This window comes from Eulemur rufifrons, chromosome 30 (assembly GCF_041146395.1).
Source record: "Eulemur rufifrons isolate Redbay chromosome 30, OSU_ERuf_1, whole genome shotgun sequence".
In the NCBI taxonomy this organism is placed as follows: Eukaryota; Metazoa; Chordata; class Mammalia; order Primates; family Lemuridae; genus Eulemur; species Eulemur rufifrons.
Window position 1 is genome coordinate 23,852,270 of NC_091012.1, and position 18,521 is coordinate 23,870,790.

The following is an 18,521-nucleotide window of genomic DNA, read 5'->3' on the forward strand; positions in this document are numbered from 1 at the left end:
GTAAATGCGAAAATCTTGGCACCACCACATCCACGAAGAGCACATCTAGCTGCCCTGCTGCTTTGCTTGTGTGCAAAAAAACTGCACATGCAGTGGTGAGGGGTGGGGTGGGGGTGGTTGAGAAAGGGGCTGTCTTTTAGGGCTTCAGAGCAAAGTGCAGAGTCCTGGGAACAGAGGGCCACAGATACAGATGGCAGAAAATATTTAATGATGCTCCAACCACTGCTTCTTCCTAAGGTAGAGCTGACAAAATTTAGTACAGGGGGCCTGTGTCAGTATCTTCCCATTTACTAGGAGCTGGCATAAGGTCCTTTGGAGGATGGCCCCACCCCCAGACCCTGCCCTGTCCTGATGCTGACATTTCTTCCATGCTCCAAAGGTCATGACTCCCATCCCTCCATTCATATTTACATCTTTGTCTGCATCCATATCTATATCCATATCTACATCTATTAACATATATTCACATATATGTATATACTGTATATGGACTTACTCATTTAACAAATCTGTTGAACCCTGCAGCAAACATTGCTGGCAGCCTCACCAGCATCAAACCCATCCCTCAGGTGTGGGCACTGATTGGCCTATGTTAACCTGTATAATCCCCAAGTGACTGGTTTAGGACTGGTCACTTGTCCACCAATGCTTGGGATTGTCTGGCCTACCTGACTATTTCACAGGTAGGCATTGACCTGAGTTAGTCCAGAGTAAAGCCCAAAGGTTTGTTCAGTAGTTGAATGATTATCTGTGGAATGCTGCTTGGATGCCCAGAATAGCTGCAGCCATTTTGTCACCATTAGGGAGAGAAGCCTGAGGATGTTGCCAACACACTGAGAAGGTGCAGAGAATCACAATGAAGCAGGAACCTAATTAAACCATGTCTATGGATTAGCCCCACCTCTGATCTTTTCCATTGTTTAAGCCAGTTGAAATTGCATTTTCTATTATTTGCAGTTGATCAAGAACATCCTTACCAAGACAAGTGCAAGGCACCAAGGATTCAGTGGTGAATAAGATAAAGCACCTACCCTCCCACGCTTACATCTTAGTGGAAGTGGAAAATTAACAAATAAGATAATTTTGGCCGGCGTTAAGTGTTGTGATAGTGATGGGGGACTCACTACTTTACATTAGGTTGGCAGAGGCCTGAGGAGGTGACATGAGCATTGAGACCTGAAGGAGGAGAGTCAGCCATGTGAGGATCTGTGGAAGAGGAAACAGCTAATGGGAGTGAGCGTGGGAGGTTTGGGGGACACGAAGCAGCCCAGCAGGGTGGCGAATGTCGAGCAAGGGAGATAGGAATGAAACGAAGGTAAGTGGCCTGGTTTGTAGACCACGTATGGAACGGCCTACACTCTTCCTCTGAGTGAGATGGGGAGCTACTGGAGGATTCTGAGCAGAGGCATGGCATGTTTGATCTAATATTTTCAAAGGAACCTTCTAGTGACCTTGTGGCAAAACGACTACAGGAGCAAGAAGAGCATCAGAAGCCACTGAGAGGCTCTAGACGAGGAGTGAAGCTGGTTTGGCCCCAAGTGGGAACAGTGAAGGTGGTGAGAAGCATCGAGATACAGGGTGTATAATTTACAATATCCATTGCTTCAGGGCAACTGGATGCTCCTTTGGAGGGAAGTATCAGCTGGGTTGCCAGGATGTGAACAACTGCTCTCCACCTGCATCCTGCATTTTCCCAAAGGGTTACCTTCAATGCCTCTTTAATGGGCGCAACAGCATGGCATATGTGAAAGAAGTACAGAGATGCAAGCAGTGAGAGGAAAGGTATTTAGGGGCAGTGGAGTCAGACTATTAATAGAACAGATATGCCTAGGAAACCATTTCTGGTTTTCTCCATTACTTCCTTTACTTTTGAAACCACAGACTCACATAAACGCCTGTTAGGTTTTCCTTATCTCCAAAGACGACAGCAGCGAGGACACCAAATAAGGGAAAGGCATCACAGGAGCAGCAGTGGCCATTTCTATGCACCTCAGTTGTTTCTAAGTGGTTGTTCCTTGCACTAAAAATTTTCATTCAACATAATTCATTAACGCTGAAGCAAAGTCAATATGGATTGTCAGGGATCCAGCAAAGGTCTTACTTTAAATTGCACCTTCAATGTAATATTATACAGGATTCTACCTTTGCCTAATAAACTGTGTGCTTATTTCAGGCTTTGTACAAATATCTTCAAGTCCAGCATTCAAAACATACATGTAGAGGCACAATTCTAAATCTCTAGCAGTGGTTCTCATTCAAGCTGCATATCAGATCACTACCTGTTCAAGATTTCCAGGCCCCATCCCAAAGATTCTGATTCAGAAGGTCTGGGTTAGATGTGGGCAATCTGTGGGTTTTAATAAGTCCTATAAGGGCTTTCCAGTCAACTTTTAGAATCACTGTTCTGTGGTTTCTGCAATGCTATTACCTGTGTCCTGAGTTCCCTGGACATCTCATAATCTGTACTTTTTGATACTAAGATGTCTCACATGTTTTTTTGGAAGGGGATAGTATTTATTAATAAGAACTAGCTGGAGCCCTCAGACAACAAAAAAGAGCTGGAGTGAGTGCAATCAATAGGTGATCAGAGGACAGAGGATGCAGGGTGTTGGTCATGAGAAGGCAGCATGCTGGACATCGCCAGGAATTATCTACCTCCATCTTTAATTAATTAACCACAAGTATTTCTCAACTCTCCTTTAGTAGTATTTAAAGCCCATTCACTCCTAAATGAATTTTTTTAAAAAAGCTACAGGGCAAGGAGCTCTCTTATCCCCACTGTCACCCAATTCTGATGGGCCCACCCCATATGGAGTATAACCAGCCTTTCCAGTCTTGGCATCCCACACACACACCTAACCAGTCTGAGTATCTCTGGTCTACATTGACTACATAAAAGCCTATACAGCTCTTTATATAATCTACATGGTACAAACAGAGAGGCAAACCAACAAATCTAAGAAAACAAGTTGTGTATGTATTGTACATGTTACAACAAATAATTTTTTGAAAACAGAGAGGCTAATAAAACTTATTAATTGAATAAGGACACATCAAAGTGGCATTACAGACACTTTTTAATGACAACAGATGATAAATTTATACAAATTACAGGCTAGAATATAATGAATACAAAATCCATCCAGACAATGGTTAGAAAAGCATCATTTACAAAAGTAAATCTGATTCAAGTGGCTAAAGAACGCACGCCCCCCATTTTGATAATTACACACGGCTTGAAATGCAGCACATCTAAATCCTCCCCCTAGTCAGTGCACTATTCAATACTACATCATATTCAATGACTCTAGTGATTTAAAGATTCTAACACTTTTAGCATCGACATCAAGAGACATCTCGTAACAGGTTCACTATGCAAAACTCAAACGAGAATGTGTGAACGTTCTTTGCAAACCGTAAGGTGCTGTGCAGATGTTGTTAGCTATTGCTATTATTAGTGTTCAATGAGATTTCACTGAACATGGGAAAAAGGAAGACTACTTTGTGTAACTGACAAATATGACTTATAGAACATCTTAAAAGGAATGCAGATATTACTTTGAAGGACACGTAGCAATAACACAGGCAAGAAAAGTGTGGCCAGGAGTGATATCAAGGAATTCCCAACTATTTTAAGGAATATATAAAGGATTAAGCTATTCATAGATTATGTGTAATATTTATTTATTGTTAGGTTCCCAAAGTCCCTGAAAATAATTTGTTTTTTAAGGTGACTCTTTCCCCCTGAAAAAGGAAAAAGAAATCTTATCCACTTATTAATGTGCTACCTCAGCCCAGATCATATAAAAATTATCTTAAACATAGGAGTACAGTCTGAATTAATAGCTGTACTATTCTGGTGGACAACACAGGGTACCTGACAGCAGAGAAACCTGCCACTAACCTAAGACAAGTGACAAATTCTGTGCCATAGTTGAACCATTTATCAAATGGGCCTAACAATAGTTTACAACTTCACATGAGTATAAATTAAACAATAAACACGAACTTGTCTAGAGACAAAAACTACACACTAGATAGGTTTAAAACAGGATAGATTTAAAACAGGATTTAAATCCTTTGTTTCATGTACCTCAGGTTTAATCTTTCTTTGGGTATAACTTACTCCTTGGGTATTCTTACTATATATATAAAATTTATATGAAAATGGAAAATAAATACCAAACAAGTCAATTAGTTGCTTCTTTTGGCAAAACCAATGAGATATGTGTGATGAAAACATTCTAATCACTACAAGGTATTTCTGTTAGATTCCCATGAGACACAGGGACTCTTTAATGACAGGTTTAAGTTTCTTCACTAACAACGCAAAACCAAATTCTACCGTTATATGTGAAATGGTATCCATTTTAAGAGCTAATGACATCAGATGCATTCTATAGCAGACTTTCCGTTTTTCCGCACAACAGGGAAAAAGGATTAAATTCTGGGGGGCAAAATGGGAGGTGAGAAAGGTAACATGTTACAGTAAATAGGGTTAAATCAGTAGCTTGGACGGATACTTCAAGTTACACTTCCTAATTGAGGTTATTCTTACAATCAGTTTTCAAACAATAGTGAACATATTCCTACCTTAAAACATTTATAAGGGCTCATCTGTCGCTTTCCTTTCTATACATTTTGAAGTATATACACTGTGCAAGAGGAAATAAGTGAGGCATCTTGAAAAATATATCTATCTGTCAAATACTGTATGTTATTTACCATAGTTAAGAACACCAGCAAACAAGTGAGATTGCAGTTTAAAACCTAGGAAAAACTGCTTTGAAAACAAGCCTATTTTGAAATAATCCTAAATATCAACCTAGCATTAAATTTTAACTTTCAAACACTTGGTACTATTTCCAAGAAATTACAACTGCTTCTGCATGTATCCCTGGTTTAAATATTGCTGAAAAGACCCATATCATTACCTATTCAGCAAATATCTGAAACCAAACAAAATAATCCAACATTAGACATTAATATTTTACAAATAGCACTAAGATCCCAAAAGTACAAGAAATACCTTGGCATTATATAAAAAGAAATTAGGTGGACAATTCTAAATCCAACAGGGCATCTTAAGAGGGGATCATCTAGAAATCTATCACACAATACTTCGGACTCAACATTATACTAAAATTGTAGTCTTTATCAAACAAACGACCTTTTACATTTAAAATAACTACTTAAAGACATTTAAACTGTAGACAACATTTAACTATAAGCAAGAATTAAAAAGTTCTATAATAATCATCCTGATCTTTTATTTTTCTCAAAAATTAAATAAATACAAATGTCTACTTGACTTTTAGGCCTAACCATCTCTCTATTCCTTTAGTCCAGTTCCACAATATAAAAAATAATAAAGGTGAACAAAAAAATCAGTAATGGCAAACACTTCAGCAAGGGCCATTGTATTAGAATTATCAGTAACAGGAAATTTGAATTTTAAAAGAGTAAACTTTTAGTGTGTATCAAACTAACATTAGAAATGGCTTTCAAAGATGCATATATGATATAAACCAAAATAGTGGTTATCTTAAGGTGGCAACATTACGGGGAATTTTAATTTTCTTCCTGTTTGATTATGTAATTTTCTAGTTTTTTAAAAACAACATATATTATGGTTTTATAATTAAAAAAAAAACAAATATTTGTGGGGGGTAGTGTTTTTAGATTACACAAATAGTGCCAAATGGCTAGAAAGAACACAGACTAAGTATACCCACATAAAATCAGGGGTTTTTATTTTTTCCATCAGAAAGGGCCTCAAAAATTACCTATCTCTGTGTGTGTGTGTGTGTGTGTGTGTGTATAAAACTTAGCTCTGATTTAAAAAGACCACTACCATAAATCCCAAGAAGAATATATCTTGGGTGATAAAAATAATCCATTTTTAAGATTGTTTATACTCCCAACATATGCAAAAATGAACACATTTAAATGTACACACTATCATAAGAAAAAAACTGTAGGAAAAACTATTTTAAATGGAGCTTCCCCAAACCTTGTAATTGAAGCCTAACTTCAATGTTGAATGAGGGAGCAAACCATATCATTAAACAGTTGGCCTGAAAAGCATAAAGCTGGCCTGCAAGGGGACTTTAAGAAGCAGGCTGAGTGCCCCCAAGCAGCAAACTCTTTGCTTTGCTCTCTAGACCCTTCAGTAAATCAAAGTCCTTTTACATGAATGGGTGTGATTTAGCCAAGTGTTCCCATAAAATAATGTAATGAAAGATTTCTACTGACTAGGGATTACACTTTATGTGAAATTCCTTAGTGACATTCAGATTAATTCCAGTGCCCAATATTTAAGCGACTTTCCATAGAAATTAAAACCCCAAATCCAAGGACCTGGTATTTTCATGATAGCTAGGGAAAGTGTTCCAGCATAAAATGAAGTTTAGATTTGCTTCACTGTGTACATCTTAATATATTCAAAGGAGTAAAACCCAAAAGCAACTATAAGTCAAAATGCTATAAAACATTTTTTGTTGTAAGATAATTAAATTCTTTCCAGAATGATGTGTAACTAATATGTTCATTTGTAACTAATTTAACTTTTCCAAATTCTCATTTGCAAATGAGACTCATACAGTTAAAATCAATTATACAAACTACTGTATTAGAAGGATCAAAATTTACACTACTCAAATGTGACTTCTTAAGGCTCTTTCAACTTTATTCAAATCATCAGTGTCCCCCACCCTCAGCATTTACCATTTTAAAAAGATCAATTTAATGCTATCAAAAGGTGATGTTCACTTTAATCCTGTTTGCCTTCGCGCCACTGTCGTGAGCCTTCATTCCAAGCCACGTACACAAAGAGGGCCAGCACCACATGGACTGCAACCACTGCAACGATAGCAGCGTAAAAATAGCTGTCCCTATTGGACATCCCAAGGGCGCCTATCAAGACAAAAAAAGTTTCCATTTTATTCCAAAATTTACCAAAGAGCAAAAAAACAAAGCATAATAATTTTTATTAGCTGTATATTTCTTAAACTAGTCAAGCAATTAAAAAGCAATATTTTGGTAATGAACTAAGTATTCATTACAAGATCTGAGTATCTTCTATATACTAAGAACATTATTTTAAACAAAACCATAATTATAACTTCATCTAAGGACTTTAACAACAAAAAGGGGACTTCATTTTCTTTTCCTTCCATTATATGACACTAAAAGTCCATTCCCCCAAATTCCTCCTCCCATGTCAGCCAATCCCTGCTCTCAAAGAGATACTAAGAGAAAGAGAAAGAATCTACAAGCTATTTCACAGAAAACCATAAACAAATAAGATGTCAAGCTGAAATAAATGATGAAAAAGCTCATTTCATAAAGGCTCATTATGAGCAATGTGACTTTTGAAAAGCAAAACAGACGAAAGAAAAAAATTAAGAATACCCAGTTTACAGATATAGAGAGGTCATAAAAGCACAAAACCTTTAATTGGTAGGGAGAAAATGCCTTGTTTTATGGGTCTAGGATTACCTTCAAATATATAAGATTTAGTTGTGAAATATAACCCAATAGGAACAGTGATCATTAAAGCTGTGAAGAACAGCAGCGTCTTCAGGGTAGATGCTAAAGAACTTTCATTTCTGAAATAAAGTAAACAAAGATAAAATCAGAACCAGTATAGCCACAGGCAAACACTCTTAGGTTCCTCACACTATAAACTCTCACAGATGCTGAATAACCTGCCCTCTGGAAGCAGAGGTCAAAGGAGGAAGATCAGAGGCAGGGAGTCATAATCCAAAGATCCTCCAGATCCTGTTGTGGGCAGTTGGAATTTCTTCAGCTGAAACATGGGGAATATATCACCATCTTCGAGAGACTCATTCAAATCCAGTGTGAGAGAAAGCGTCACAGCACTCCCATAAGCAGACAAGCTGAGCCAGCATGCTGGGTGGAAGAACGAATGTGCTGCCCCAGATGTTGGAATCGGAGCTTTGGTCCAAGGAAGCAGTGGCCGTGCTGGGCCTAGGGCCGACCAGGCACCAGACACTGGACCAACAGGGAAGACCTTCAGATTAACCAATGCGCCTTTCCCAGCTGGAATCCGGGCTCTGTCAAGGGAAGCCTCCAACACCATCCACGGAGCTTCTGGCAGCGGATGCCTCCGCTCCGTTCGCCTGGCCGGGAGGAGACCAACCTGGCCAGTGGGCGAACCAGCACACCCCTCCCACTGGGACTGGAGCTTCTGTCACCAGGAAAAAATAGAGCTAGAAGCAATACTCCCACGTACATTTTACAAGGCCAGCATCACGTTCATACCTAAGCCAAAAACACAGCAAGAAAACTATAGGCCAGTCTCTTTGTTTTTTTTTTTTTTTTTTTTTGAGACAGAGTCTCACTCTGTTGCCCAGGCTAGAGTGAGTGCCGTGGCGTCAGCCTAGCTCACAGCAACCTCAAACTCCTGAGCTCAAGCGATCCTCCTGTCTCAGCCTCCTGAGTAGCTGGGACTACAGGCATGAGCCACCATGCCCGGCTAATTTTTTCTATATATATTTTTAGCTGTCCATATAATTTCTTTCTATTTTTAGTAGAGGTGGGGTCTCGCTCTTGCTCAGGCTGGTCTCGAACTCCTGAGCTCAAACGATCTGCCCACCTCGGCCTCCCAGAGTGCTAGGATTACAGGCGTGAGCCACCACGCCCGGCCTCTTTGATGAATATTGGTGCAACAATCCTCAATAAAATATTTTCAAACTGAATTCAACAACACATCAAAAAGATTATATATTATAACCAAGTGGGATTTATCCCTGGCATGCAAGGCTTGTTTTACCTATGCAAGTTAATCTGTGATACATCACATTAATAGAATGAAATATAAAAACCACATGATCATCTCATTTAATACAGAAAAAGTATTTGACAAAGTTCAGCATCCTTTCCTGATAAAAACTCCTAACCATTTACACATAAAGGTAGGTTTGTCAACATAATAGCAGCCCCTTATGAAAAACCCACAGTTAATATCATATTCAATGGGAAACAATGGAAAGCTTTTCCACCAAGATCTGGTAGAAGGCAGAGGTACCCACTCTCACCATTTCTATTCAATATAGTACTAGAAGCAATAACAAGATAAATGAGACAAGAAAAAAAATAAAAGGCATCCAAATTGGGAAGGAAGAAGTAAAATTATCTGTATTTGCATCACACTTCCTGATTTAAAATCACATTATAAAGTTATAGTAATCAAAACTGTATGGTATTGGCATAAAAACACATACCAGTGAAACAGAGAGCCCAGAAATAAATGCAAACATGTATGGTTAATTCATTTTTGACAAGGGTACCAAGAGGACACAATGGGGAAAGGATAGTCTCTTCAGGGAAAATTGGATTTCTACATGCAAAAGACTGAAATTGGACTCTTATCTTACACCACACACAAAAATCAACTCAAAATGGATAAAATAATTATAACATAAAAACAAAGTCTTAAGGCATGAAACTCCTAGAAAAGAACATGAGGGGAAAGCTCCTTCATACTGATGTTGGCAAGGATTTTTTTTCGGTATCACAACAAAAGCTCAGGCTACAAAAGCAAAAATAAGTAAATGGGACTGCATTAAACTAAAAAGCTTTTGCACAGCAAAAGAAACAGTCAACAATATGAAAAGGCAAATTACAGACTAGGAAAAAATATTTGCAAACCACCCATCTGATCCCCAAATTAATTCAACAGCAGAAAAAAACACTCAATTAAAAAATGGGCAAAGCACCTAAGAAGGCATTTCTCCAAAGACATAAAAATGGCCAAGAGATATACGAAAAGGCGCTCAACATCACTAATCATCAGGGAAACTATGAGATACTACCCCACGCCTGGTAGGATGGCTATTATCAAAGAGATAACAAATGTTGGTGAGGGTGTGGAGAAAGAGGAACCTGACTACACTGTGGGTGGGAATATAGATTGGTGCAGCCATTATGGAAAACAGTATGGAGTTTCCTAAAGATACAACCCAGCAATCCCTTTTCTGAGTATATACCCAAAGGAGATGAGACCACCATCTCACAAAGATAATCTGTGCTTCCATGTTCACTGCACCCATTATTCACAATAGCCAAGATATGGAAACCTAAGTGTTTTCACAAAATAAAAAATTGTGATATGTATATATACAGTGAAATATTATTTGGCCTTAAAAAAGGACACCTGCCATTTGCCACAACATGGATGGACCTGGAGGATATTATGCTAAATGAAACAAGCCAGAAACAGAAAGACAAATACTGCATGATCTCAATTATATGTGGAACCAAAAAAAAAAAAAAAAAGCAAATACACAGGAATAGAGAACCATGGGGGGAGGAGAAGGAAATGAGGAGAAGTAGGGTCAAAGGATACAAAGTAGCAGATATGTATGATGAACAAGTTTAGAGTTCTAACATACAACAAGAGGACTATAGGTAATAAAATTGTATTGTATTAGGGATTTTTGTTACATAAGTAGATTTAACTGCTCTAGTCACATACACACACACATACACACACGCACATACACAACTATGTGAGATGATTGATATGTTAATCTGCTTCACTATAGTAATCATTTTGCTATCTATATGTATTCCATAACATCATGTTGTGAATTTCAAGTATACACAATAAAATTTATTTTTAAAAAGACTTGTACAACGCCCCCCCCACAAACACTGGATAGAACATGTAACATATTAGATATAACTAACCACGTCTGTTTCTTGATTACATGTCTTGCACATGTATGAGTAATGAAATGCTTCTTAGTGTAAAAACAAGTTCTAATATTTTCATTTGGTACATGAATCTTTTAACATATCTCACTTATTACTGAGCTATAAAACTCTCATCTAATATACAAAAGCTCCCCTAAGCCGTTTCCTCATAGTAAATTTTTAGAGGAATTTATTGTGTAATCTTCATGAAGAATGTGATTGTCTGCAGTAAAGGATCTACAAAAAATACAAAAACAGTCACTATTTGGCCACCTCTTTTGTGGACCCTAAAAAAAACACTTGACCTATGGTGTTTCTATGGTGAGTAAAAGTATGCAACTTTAGGTATGAAACTTTCAGATTATCTAACTCGATAAATGAACGAAGCTTGGAGAATCTAGAGAAAGGGAAGGTTAACTGATTATTTTGTTCTTTAGATTATCTCTTTTGCATATCTGGCCTGGCTTTTAAAAAGTTTATTATTGAAAAGATGATATAACACCATAAAATGTTTTAAATTAAACAAAATCACTTGCAATCCCACCACCCCAACATAACCTTTTCTACATGTTAATTTCTAGCTCCAAGGCAATCTATACACAGCATACCTTAACAATTATCTTCAATTTCATCTCACTTCTCTCTTTACCTCAAACTTCAAAAATCTGACTACTTTCCTCATTACTATGTGATTTCATTACTATGGAACTAAGTATAAAGTCAAAGTTAAGTGAACAAACTTTTAAAAACTAGCAAACTTCCTCTAATGTTTATAGGACATATTTTCTCCTTGGCTTCCAGGCACAGCAGCTGTTGGTTCTGCTGGCACAAGCCAGCTTGGGTAGAATCAGTGGTTTATTCCAAAATAAAGTAACTTATGTTATTCAATTGATTTCTTCCACGTATCTCTGATTGCGTGTTACTGAGCAGACTTGTTAGAAACGAGGAATGAGAAAGGCCAAAATTAAAGCTGTCCTCATACAAAGGTAAAAGTTCAAGATGAACCTTACTGTGCCTCCACTCATAATACCACCTAGAGTTTCCCCACTTCATACAAACTTCTGCAGCAAACATTGGGCAGATAGAGCCTAACACATTCCCTTTTGTGGCAAACAAGACTTACAACAGAATTCTTTCTTTCACTGCCAAGATTTCATTGCATATTGCATTAGGAAACTAGAATCAGTCTAGGAGGGCTACAGTGTATTCTAAATGTATCTAATAAAAATATCTGTTGGTATCCTCATAAGTGAATAGTAATTTTGGGAGAGAAAAAACATCACAGGGCTCCAAAAATCACTGGTTTTGGAGTCAGTGAGTTTGCTCAAATGCCAGCTTCAACGCTTACTAATTGTGTGGTCTAATTCTGTGATCTTGGGCAAGTCACTTACCCTGAATCAATAAAATCAGGAAACTAAGCAGTTAGAGAAATTAAGAATTAAGACGATATATGTAAAGCACCTACGCTAAGCCTGGCACACAGTAGATCTCAATGAATGGTAAGGTAACTCCCTCACTACTCTGTTACCTACTGAGGTGAGTCAGAACCACCTGCCTTCCCTCTCATAGATTCCTTTTGCTCAGCCACCAGCCCCCATCTTACTGACTAATTCCCCAAGTGAAGCAGTTCCACATCAGGGTACTATTCCTTTACATTCATTCATTCATACAACAGACGTTTATTAAGCCCCGATGATGCAGGCCCCATAGAGAACAGGAGATGAAGGAGGCCAGGTTTCTGTCCTCAGAAAGTTCACCCTGCAATGGGGAGACTTCAGACAGCAAGATCACAATATAAACGACAGTTGAGCGGAAGTGCTAGGATAGGAGCACGAGCTGAAGGCCCACTGACCTATCCCCTATGACGGGGCATTCCTTTTTCCCAAGTGAAAGGTCAGGTCGGGGCCAGGCGTGCAGACGCTGCAGTCCCCAATCCGCTTTCCCTCTCTCCCACCCCGCAGCCGGACTCCACGCCCACCCTGTTCAGCTAGGGCCTTCCCTCATGCCCCGCTCCAGGCTGGGGCCAGCCCGCTTCTCGGACTGGGCCCCGCTCAGGGCTACCTGAACTCAGGCGGCTGCAGCGCGTTCAGCGCCGCTTTATCTAGGCGTTCCATGGGGTCGCCGGGCCGGCAGCAGGCGCTCGGCGGCGGGCTGGACTCGGCGGCCGCGCTCAGTAGGCCCGGCGGGCTACAGTTCGAGACGCACCGCGCCGGAAGTGCCGGTGAGCGCCGGGAGGCGGGCCGCAGTACGCAGGCGCAGCATAGCGCGGCGACGCAGAGCTGAGGCAGGCGCAAGCGCGGGTGCCGGTAAACACTCACGTGACTTACCGGCGGGGGTTCCGCGGCGTGCGCCCTGCCAGGAGCTGCCTGTGCTCGAGGAGCAGGCCGGGCGAGTAGCCCAGCCATTCCACGTTGAGCCGGGACTTGCCGCGCAACATGGTTCTGGGCGGGCAGCGTAGCCGCCGCCCCCTGAACTCGCTTGAGCCTCTCTTGTCTTCGTCTGGGTCCCCGTCGTCGCTGAGCTGGGGCTGCGAGGGTACCCAAGCAGATGAGCGGTGAGGAAGGACTACCAGGCAGACGGCAGTGGTGCTAGGCAACTGAGCAGATTACGACGACAACAAGAACACAAAAAAGCAATGCACGTTATTCCACCAGTAAACAAACGCCTCATTAATTACTGCCCGCAGTGGAAGGCAGTCCAGCCGTTGGAAGCTGGGAGGAGTTAGTGTAACACTCACCCAATTCCATAAAACTACAGAATGTCAGAGTTGAAAAAGCCCTTGCTGAGAGTGACTGTTCCAGGCCCGTTGCCGGTGACCCCAACTTCCACTTAAAAGTTAAAAACATATTTTGCAGCTGCTCAGAAAGCCGCCAATGAGACAACAGGGACTCAAATAGTAAGGACAGATGGGCCTCCGGGGCCTGCGCAATCTGAGAGAGGTATAAACGAAAAGGGTGCGTAAGCCTGCGGCCAGGCTTGACAAAATTAGGTTGCCACTGGCTGCTAATAGAGGACAGCCCTTACATGGTCAACGCCTGGAAAGGGCCACTGACCACACATCTATTTTCTGCACCACAAGGATACAAAGACCACTTCTGAAATCATGACTAAACCAGCAGCTTAGAGCCGTGGAAAGGGCAATGGACTGGGCAGCAGGAAGCCTGGGTTTTAGTTCAAACTTAATAATCCCTCTCTGGACTTCATTAGGTGAGTAAGAACCACCTAATATAAGAACTAGAGGCAGAACTAGAGAGAATCAGTCTAGCTCTGGGGTAGGCAGACAGTGGCCGGCCAACCAAATACATACAGCCTGCTACCTGTTTATTTACAGCCTGTGAGCTAAGAATGTTTTTTTCCAATTTTAAATGGTTGAAAAAAATCAAAAGAATAATATTTCACAACACAGGAAAATTATATGAAATTCAAATTTCAATGTCCATAAGTAAAATTTTGGAAACCAGCCATGCTCGTTGGTTTGTATTGTCCACAAGGCTGCATTGAGTAGTTGTGACAGAGGTACTGCTCTGTAAAGTCCAAAATGTTTACCATCTGGCTCATTCACAGGAAAAGTTTGTGGGCCCCTGCTCTAGCTAATCAACCCACAATGGGGTCTTTGAACCCCTAGGGACCCATAAATGTAGTAATGGTGGTTCTGGGGACAATTTTTAATATTTTTAAAAATCTAATGAATGTGTTTACTTGTATAAGGCATCTAAAGCTACTTAAAACATCACCTTTCTTTGATTTTGACATAAATTATATCACAATGAGTTTATCCTGGTTATCTCATAGGAAAATATTGTATACAGATTATTACTAAAATAAAATAAGACATAGTATATTTGGTATACTAAATCTTTTAAAACAATGAACATGAGAAAAGGGATCTTTGCTTTGTGACTTCATGTATCCCCAGAGTCTAGTATATAGTAGGCACTCAATAAATATTTGTTAAATAAATGAATTGGGTCCATGAGAGGACAAAGAGCAAAAGAGTTCTTGGTGGTGAAAAGATTGGGAACCACTTACATCGTTGTATTAGTTTGCTGGGGCTGCCATAACAAAGCACCACAAACTAAGTGACTTAAACAACAGAAGTTAATCATCTCTCAGTTCTGGAGGCTAGAAGTCTGACATTAAGGTGTCCACAGGGTTGGTTCCTTCTGAAGGCTGGGAGGAAATCATCTGTTCCAGGCCTCTCCACTAGCTTCTGGTGGTTTGCTGACAATTTTTGGTATTCCTTGGATTATAGAAGCATTAACCTGATCTCTGCATTTCTCTTCAAATGGCCTTCTTCCCACATCTGTATCTGTGTCCAAATTTCCCCTTTTTATAAGGACACCAGTCATGCTGCATCAGGTGCCTACCCTACTCCTGTATGACCTTATTTTAACTAACTACATCTGCAATAATGCTATTTCCAAATAAAGTCACAGTCTGAGGAGCTAGGGGTTAGGACTTTAGCATATGAATTTGGGGGCTGGGTGGGGACCCACAATTCAAACCCATAGCAGTAGTCTAAACTCCTTGTTGTATAAGTGAGGAAACTGTGGCCCAGAGAGAGCAAGGGACTTGTTGGAAGTCACATATCTATCTCATGGGGCCTAGCTCGACTCCTGACTCCCAGGCCAGCACTTTTACACTGTCATATTAACAGCCTGTATAGCAGTTGTATGAAAACTCAAACAGGAACCATTCATAAATGAGATTTGATATGTGGCAAAATGCCATACATCTAATCTAATTCACCTATTAGTGTTTTTTTATATAAACTGAAGCTCTTGTTCCTCTTTGTCTTGCTGACTTACACACTTTACCAACATTCACTGTGCACACACTGAGGTAGAGAGAGAACTTTTAGCATAAACTCAGAATCTCTAAGAGAAGGAAAGAATTTAGCCAGCACTCTTCCCCCTCAACAAAGCCCTGAAACCTCCTACCTGCAGCAGCTGCTCAAGAATTAGAGGCAAGTGGAGCCCAAACAGAGCCGTTGCCATGGGAATGAAATAGCATGTCAGGGGGTGTGGCCATTACAGAGAAATCCATAGCAGTGCCTCAGTTATTCCCTGAGAATCAGTTTCTGATTCTCAGACTGAAAGAGCCCCAGTCTGGCACTTTCATTTTAGTTGAGAAAACTGAGAGCTAAAGATGGGAAGTGACTTGCCTCAAACTTCCTGGGTCAGCAATAGGATGAAAGAATTTATAGTTCTTAACACTCAGTCTAGTGTTTTCTCCACCACATTGTTGTAGACTTGTACTATTAACACAGTGACATGGAAAATATACACCCAAAGTCAAATTTTGCAAACCTCCTCCGGCAATTTGCTTTACTGACTCACAAAACTATAGTCCCCTGCAGTTATCTTTTGGGTGGCTGACTGTGGGGTTGGATGGAACCACCATACTTGAAATACCAACTGATACTTTCCAAAGCCTAGCCCTGTACAGCTTGGTGTTTTTAAAACTAAGAAATAAGAAAAATAGAAATAAGCTCCACCATACAATCAAAAAACCTCGTATTTTAAAAAAAGAGTGAGCGGGCCGGGCGCGGTGGCTCACAGCTGTAATCCTAGCACTCTGGGAGGCTGAGGCGGGTGGATCACTCGAGGTCAGGAGTTCGAGACCAGCCTGAGCAAGAGCGAGACCCCATCTCTACTAAAAATAGAAAGAAATTATCTGGACAACTAAAAATATATATAGAAAAAATTAGCCTGGCATGGTGGTGCATGCCTGTAGTCCCAGCTACTCGGGAGGCTGAGGCAGGAAGATCGCTTGAGCCCAGGAGTTTGAGGTTGCTGTGAGCTAGGCTGATGCCACGGCACTCATTCTAGCCCGGGCAACAAAGCGAGACTCTGTCTCAAAAAAAAAAAAATAAATAAAATAAATAAAAATAAAAAAAAAGTGAGAGAGACAGTAACTCTGGCTTCTCTCTAATGTAGGGTGTGATGTCTTTTTTAAAAAAAATACAAATTGATAAATCATGCCCCCTGGTGAAAAAACATAGTTGCACTTCTAGGGGAAACATGAGTCTAAGCTAGAGGTTATTATATTATAGTAAAAACCTCCACTGTCAGGAACCCCTGGATAATGAATTGCATTTTACTCAAGGGTCTTAGTCACCTCACATTGGCCTCTGGCCACCACTGTTGCCCTAAAGCACGTGTCTTGTACTTCATTTTACTGAGTATGTTCACAATTCCTACAATTTATACTATACCCATTTCACAGGAGGGAAAACTGAGGCTGAGAAAAATTTCAGAGTTTGGTAAAGGCCTCATAATGCCCTTTGTCTCCTGATGCTTAATCAATTGCCCTAAAGTTTACTCAGGCAACCTCTTCCAGCTCTATCTGACAAACAGCTAAGCTGCCATCTTAGAGCCAGTGAGGGGGACTTGCTAACAGAGTCAGGGAGTGCTCAGGGTCCATGGCTCAGGACTGTTCTCACCCACCTGCCCCACCTGCACGGCACTAGTAGAGTCCGTGGACCTTCTGGCAAAGAGAAAGTACGCACTTGGAGTCGGGAAATGGGCCCTGCTGCCTGCCCAGCATGGTGTGGGGTCAGCCTAGGGTCCTGCATCCCCTAGCACACCAGTGGCTTGATACAAGAAGAGGAACCCCAGCCCATGAGGGGCCGCAGGGCTTCAGTTACCAACCTTATGGTGAAGGATCCTGGCCCAAGTGCTTTCCAGATGGGCCGGCAACCAGACTACTCTACAAGAAGAGAAATTAGACGAGGGCACCCTGAGGACTGATGTCCCCAAGATATACACACGTTGTGCCCAAAAAAGGCCAGGCTCTGAGGGGGTGCTCTCGAACAGTTGGCTGAATGAAACAGCGAGTGCCAGCGCCAAGAGAGCAGGCTGGAGCTCGCCAAGACTCAGGGTCCGGGATTTGGGTGCCAGAGCCCTAAGAGGCGGCTTTCCACGCGATCTTCCCTAGAGCCAAGGGGGTAGGGCGGGCCGGGGGAGGGCAGGTTGCGGCCCGCTTCCACCTCAGGCCGCTCTGATTGGTCCCAGAGCGTCTCTCCTGCCTACAGGGGGCGGGGCCTGGCCGGCCAAGCAGCCCCGCCCGCCCGCAGCCCAATAGGGAAGGGTCCCGGCCTGGGGCAGTCTGCAGTCCACGCGGTCCAGCCTCCGGGCTCTAGCTCTCTGTCCCATGGAAGCTGGCACCCCCAGCCCGAGCTGCACTCCCAATATTCGTTGAACGAAATAAATTCATAATTAATAAATGAGTGAGTGAGTGAGAAAACTCATTTCAAGGGGAAACCCAAAGTTCTTACAAGATCGCTATGTGAAATAGCTATAAATTTTGTTTTGGGTGATGGTGGTTGTTTTTCCTGTTCTCCTTTTTTACTTTTTCCATGATGAATTGAAAAAGCTAGGAACACCAGAGAGGGGGACAAAGCTGCTGCAGCAGGAAAATGATACCTAGAAGAAGCAAGACAAGGAGGAGCTGGTGATTTGGGCATGGATAATTTAACTATATAATAAAAGATGAAGAAAACACTCCAGGCTCGGTATGCATGGCCTTTGCCTTCTCGGCTAACCGGTCCCAGGCTGCTCCTCTGGCTCCTGTCCTGGTAGAAGAAATTGCCTTCCAAGAAGAGTGGCGTGAAAAGGGTGTGTGCTCTAGTGTGTGGGGCTGGGTATGTCACTGTGTGTGCATGCACGTGTGTGTGTGTGTGTGTGTGTATGTACTTCATTTTGTGTGTGAGGATATGGGTGACTGTGTGTGTGTGTGTGTCTGCACGCATGTCAGTTTGTGTACATTGTTGGGAGAAATATAATTAAAAACAAAAT

General features: G+C 41.2%; 1 protein-coding gene across 1 annotated transcript; it reads right to left on the bottom strand.

The window, feature by feature from the left end:
* Positions 1 to 5,617: 5,617 nt before the first annotated feature.
* Positions 5,618 to 12,938, bottom strand: VMA21 (vacuolar ATPase assembly factor VMA21). The gene is made up of 3 exons (XM_069463038.1): positions 12,784 to 12,938; positions 7,501 to 7,610; positions 5,618 to 6,915 (listed from the first exon to the last, which is right to left on the bottom strand). The coding sequence occupies exons 1-3, from the start codon at positions 12,834 to 12,836 to the stop codon at positions 6,773 to 6,775; spliced, it is 306 nt and encodes a 101-aa protein (XP_069319139.1). The 5' UTR covers positions 12,837 to 12,938; the 3' UTR covers positions 5,618 to 6,772.
* Positions 12,939 to 18,521: the final 5,583 nt, after the last annotated feature.

Coding starts and splice junctions, on each gene's coding strand:
- VMA21 (XM_069463038.1), bottom strand. CDS start 12,836: ATGGAACGCCTAGATAAAGCGGCGCTGAACGCGCTGCAGCCGCCTGAG. Junction 7,611..12,783: donor CTGCAGCCGCCTGAGTTCAG/GTAGCCCTGAGC, acceptor ACTTTATTTCAG/AAATGAAAGTTCTTTAGCAT. Junction 6,916..7,500: donor TAAATCTTATATATTTGAAG/GTAATCCTAGAC, acceptor TTGTCTTGATAG/GCGCCCTTGGGATGTCCAAT.